We start from the raw sequence: 5,361 nt of genomic DNA on the forward strand, positions 1-5,361 counted from the left end.
ACCACACGATGGGTGATTACGGCAATTCAGTCTTTTTCGAGTTGGTATCAGAGCGCGTTCTGATCCAGACTAGGGTTCTGCGCCGCCGCGATGACAACCTCCGCGTTGCAGATTTCCTCCGCCGCCGGCGCCATCCAATCTTCCGCTCCATCCATGCCCGCCGGCGTGATCACCACGATTCCCACCTCCGCTCCCACTGCCTACACCAGCACCATCACGGTGCGCCTTGACCGCACCAACTATCTTCTGTGGAGAACGCAAGTCGTTCCCAATATCGCCGGCCAAGGCTGGTACGGCTTTCTCGACGGCAGTTGCACCGCCCCGCCGTCGACGATCACCACCGGCACCGGAGACGCCGCGGTCACGCAGCCGAACCCTGCGTATGCAAACTGGTGGTACACGGACCAACGGATCCTCGGCATCCTCCTCGGCTCCATGTCCGAAGAAATTCTCGGCCAGATGGTGGGGCGGCACACCGCCTCTGCCGTGTGGGCATGCCTCACATCCATGTTCTCCGCTCAGAATCGAGCCGGTATTCGCCAGATCCGTCGCCAACTGACGACGATGAAGAAGAAGGACCTCACCGCCGCCGAGTACTTCAGCAAGATGAAGGGCTTCGCTGACGCCATGGCCATGGTCGGCAGCCCCATCTCCGATGACGAGCTGATCGACTACATCGTCGTGGGACTCGGCTCGCAGTTCGAGTCACTGCAAGCTTCGCTGACCGTCCTCAACGCCGCCGGGAATTCTCTTACTGTTTCTGAATTTTATGCCATGCTCCTCTCTTGTGAAGCTATGCATGTGCAGAACACCGAGACCAGCGAGTTCTCTTCCTCGGCCAACTCTGCTGCCCGTCGCGGTGATCAAGGCCGCAGCGGCGGTCGCCCCTTCGACAACGCCTCCAACAACAACCGCAACGGCGGCCGGCCCAACGGCGGTCAGCAAGGCGGTGGTGGCAGCAACCACAACGGCGGTGGCGGCAACCACAACGGTGGTGGCGGTAACCACTACGGTGGTGGCCAGCAAAACTATCGTGGCAACCGCAATGGCGGCGGTGGCCAAGGTAATGGCAGCAACACCGGTGGAGGCGCTGGTAATGGTGGCGGTGGCGGCGGCCGCCGTCGCACTCGCTGCCAGTGTCAGATATGTGGCATTTGGGGCCATGACGCCCTAATCTGCCGGAACAGGTTCAATCAGGTCTACCAAGCGGATGAGCAGCGGTCTGGCAACTCATCTGCTAATCATACATGGATCATGGACTCGGGGGCCACCGATCACCTCACCCATGACATGGAAAGGCTGAACATGCACGAGCGCTACCATGGCACGGATCAAGTGCAGGTCGCAAATGGTAAAGGTTTGTCTATTGCTCATATCGGTCATTCTCGTTTAGCTGGTCCATCGCAATCTATTCTCCTGAAAAATATTCTCCATGTTCCCGACATTAGCCAAAACTTGCTTTCCGTTTATCGCCTTGTTTCTGACAATGATATCTTTATCGAATTTCACAAACATTTTTTCTTTGTTAAGGACAAGGCAACGAGGAACATCATCCTTCGCGGTAGGAGTCGCGGTGGCCTATATCCGCTTCCGTTTGGTCGGTCTTCATCTCATGTGCGCCATGCTTCTTCTGGCGTCAAGCTTTCCCCCTTGTAGTGGCATCAACGTCTCGGTCATCCTTCAAATAATGTAGTTCAAAACATTGTTAAGTCGAACAATTTGTCGTGTTCCTCGCATTTTGATTCATCGGTTTGTGATGCTTGTCAGCGTGCTAAGAGTCATCAATTACCATATAGTTCTTCATCCCGTGTGTCTCGTGCCCCTCTTGAGCTCATTCACACTGATGTTTGGGGCCCTGCTTTACCTTCTTCTGGAGGTTTTAAGTACTATGTTAGTTTTATTGATGATTATAGTCGCTACTGTTGGATATACTTGATTAAACACAAATCTGATGTGGAGGGCATTTTCTATATCTTTCAGAAACACGTTGAGCGGCTTTTAAACTCCAAAGTTCGCACCGTGCAGTCCGATTGGGGTGGCGAGTATCATCGTCTTCATGCTTATTTTGAGCGCACGGGCATCTCTCATCGAGTCTCCTGCCCACACACGTCTCAACAAAATGGCATCGCCGAACGCAAGCATCGACACCTTGTCGAAACAGGGTTAGCGCTCCTCGCTCACTCTTCTCTCCCACTTCGCTATTGGGATGAAGCTTTTCTCACCGCTTGCTATCTTATCAATAGAATGCCCTCTCCCGTTCTTGACAATGCCACTCCCATCTCCCGCCTCCTAGACATGACTCCTGACTACTCATTCTTGCGCACGTTTGGTTGCGCCTGTTGGCCGAGTCTTCGCAAATACAACTCTCGCAAACTAGAGTTTCGATAAAAAATGTGTGTTTTTCTCGGGTATAGCCCTATGCACAAAGGCTACAAGTGCCTTGATCGTACCACGGGTCGCATCTATATTTCTTGTGATGTCATCTTCGATGAGAAAGTATTTCCGTTTGCTACACCGGGTGTCACTATTGACGTGTCCACCTTACATCCAGTTTCTTTTCCTTTGCATGAACCAGCTATTCAGCATACCGATCTGCGCACTTATGACATTACCTTGTTGCCGATTAACCCGCATGCTGCTTCTTCTAGTGATTCTGTGCAGGCTTCTAGTGATTCTGTGCAGGAACACCTCGTGGTACACTCTGAACCTGGCACGATCGACGTGCATGTTGCACCTGATATGCATGCCTCTACATCAGCGTCCGACCTCGGGCGTCGTCCTAGGTCGCCAGCTCCTGGTTCGGCACCCGCCTCGCCACGGCCCACCGGTGTGTCGCCTGTGACCCCGGATGGGCCCTCTACCCCGAGCACGTCTGGCTCTGCCGCTGGGCTGCCATCACCACCTGTGACGTCGCCGGCGCTCTCGCCTCCTGCTGGTGTTTCTGACGACGCTCCATCGACCACTACAGCGTCAGTACCTCAGCACACCATGATCACCCGCCGGCGCAACGGGGTGTCTCGGCCACGGATACCCACAGACGGGACTGTACGCTACAACCCGTATCGTCGTGGAGCTTTTCTTGCCGTCCCTGCGTCTCATCGCACCGCTCTTTCCGAGCCCGCATGGAGGACTGCTATGGAAGAGGAATTTGACGCTCTTCAGCGTAATCACACTTGGTCACTTGTTCCTCGGCCTCCCGGTACAAATATTGTTGGCAGCAAGTGGATTTTTAAAACAAAATTTCGTCCAGATGGTTCTGTAGACAAATACAAAGCGCGTTTGGTCGCTCGTGGTTTCACTCAACAACAAGGTATTGATTATCATGACACCTTCAGCCCAGTGGTGAAACCAGTTACAGTTCGCCTTGTGCTCTCTCTCGCTGTATCTCGTGGCTGGCCTCTTCGACAGATTGATGTCAGTAATGCTTTCCTTCACGGTTTCCTTGAAGAAGATGTGTACATGCAGCAGCCGCCAGGTTTTGAGGACTCTCGTCATCCGTAGTATGTCTGTAAACTTCAGCGAGCTCTATATGGTCTCAAGCAGTCACCGCGCGCGTGGTATGCCCGTTTGAGTGACAAGCTACATCAGCTCGGGTTCATCTCTAGTAAGGCTGATACCTCTCTCTTCATTTTTGACCACCATGGAGTCACCATTTATATGCTCGTGTATGTCGACGATATTGTTCTTGCCGGTTCTTCTACTGCCGCCATTGAGCGCTTGGTCCAGACTCTCTCTAGCACATTTCCTATTAATGATCTCGGGCGACTTGAGTATTTTCTCGGGATTGAAGCCGCATATCAGTCGCAGGGGTTGATTCTTACTCAGCATAAGTATGCTTTGGATTTGCTCCATCGTGCTAACATGGAGCACTGTCGATCTGTCACCACCCCTATGTCCAGCACTGACAAGCTCTCCCGTGACCTTGGTGATCCGCTCGGTTCAGATGATGCTTTCCGGTACCGCAGTCTTGTTGGCGGTCTTCAGTATCTCACATTGACGAGACCTGATCTCTCCTTTGCTATGAACAAAGTCTGTCAGTACTTGTCACAGCCGACGACTGTTCATTATGAGGCCGTAAAGCGTATTCTCCGTTATGTGAAGGGCACCATTTCGACCGGTCTTCGTTTTCAGCCATCTTCATCTTCTAGGCTGGCCATCTATACTGATGCTGATTGGGTAGGTTGTTCCGATGATCGTCGTTCTACCGGTGGTTTTGCTATTTTTCTTGGGCCCAACCTTGTCTCTTGGAGCTCTCGCAAGCAGCCAACAGTCTCTCGCTCCAGCACTGAGGCTGAGTATAAGGCGTTGGCCAATGGTACTGCTGAAGCAACCTGGATTCAGTCCCTTCTAAAGGAGCTTGGCGTTCATCAGTCCCGACCTTCCGTGCTATGGTGTGATAATCTTGGCGCCACATACTTAACAGCTAATCCTGTCTTTCATGCTCGCACCAAGCACATTGAGATCGATTTTCATTTTGTCCGTGAGAAGGTTGCGTTGGGGGCCCTTGATGTTCGCTTCATTGCTTCTGGCGATCAGCTTGCCGATGTGTTCACTAAACCAGTTACTCGGCTAATACTCCGTAAATTTTGGTCCAATCTTAACCTTGTACACGACGGTTTAGATTGATGGGGAGTATTAATGATAGGATCGGTTTAGGATGTATATCTCTATTTTAGGCAGGAATCGGTTGTGATTTCCTTCCCTGTACGTAACACATTGTACTCCTGTTGTATATATACAGAGAAACCCCACGATGGGTGATTACGGCAATTCAGTCTTTTTCGAGTGGTACCAGTGAGATGGTTGCCCCAGATCGTTGAGTTTGTAGTTTTTTCGTACAGTGTTGTTCACAATTTTTAGCATAGGTGAGCTCATGGGGCGTACGCATATGTAGCTAGCAGCTGGATGGATTCGATATCTGGGCAGGTTAGTGGAGAACACAACAACGGTGTAGAATTTGGATGTAGCGTGAGAGAGCTGTGAAAGAAAAACGCATCCACTCATCACACAGCATGCCATGCCAGCTTTGGCGACCGACTCGGTAAAAATATATAAATGTACCAGAATCTTTAATTCATTTATTTATTCGTTGTTGACTTTTTATTTAACATATTATTATGCTCTTTTTATGTGCAATATCAAAATAGTCCGTACGTTATAGATAAATATTACTTTAAAATATGCTTTAATCCTGCGGATCACAAGTTGACAGAAGACGACGATTCAGAAAACTCAGTCCACCCACCATTATGACGGGACTTCTCGTATAGTTATTTATGGAAGATTTGAATATAAGATCTACAAAATCCGTGGCAACATACAAGAATTCAGTTCAGTGGGTGAATTGATTTTGAGCCAAAA

At 50.7% G+C, this 5,361-nt stretch overlaps 1 protein-coding gene across 1 annotated transcript; it reads left to right on the forward strand.

The window, feature by feature from the left end:
* Positions 1 to 90: 90 nt before the first annotated feature.
* Positions 91 to 4,798, forward strand: LOC139837824 (uncharacterized). Its single transcript, XM_071827115.1, has 4 exons — positions 91 to 1,357; positions 2,576 to 3,045; positions 3,520 to 4,560; positions 4,742 to 4,798. Exons 1-4 carry the CDS (start codon positions 91 to 93, stop codon positions 4,796 to 4,798), a joined length of 2,835 nt encoding a protein of 944 aa, XP_071683216.1.
* Positions 4,799 to 5,361: the final 563 nt, after the last annotated feature.

Source organism: Lolium perenne, chromosome 3 (assembly GCF_019359855.2).
Source record: "Lolium perenne isolate Kyuss_39 chromosome 3, Kyuss_2.0, whole genome shotgun sequence".
NCBI lineage: Eukaryota > Viridiplantae > Streptophyta > Magnoliopsida > Poales > Poaceae > Lolium > Lolium perenne.

What these genes read in the sequence shown, in the direction of transcription:
- LOC139837824 (XM_071827115.1), top strand. Translation starts at nt 91, where the DNA reads ATGACAACCTCCGCGTTGCAGATTTCCTCCGCCGCCGGCGCCATCCAA. An exon ending in GCAGGTCGCAAATGGTAAAG is followed by an intron (nt 1,358 to 2,575) that starts GTTTGTCTATTG and finishes TGCATGAACCAG; the next exon opens with CTATTCAGCATACCGATCTG. An exon ending in GGATACCCACAGACGGGACT is followed by an intron (nt 3,046 to 3,519) that starts GTACGCTACAAC and finishes TGTAAACTTCAG; the next exon opens with CGAGCTCTATATGGTCTCAA.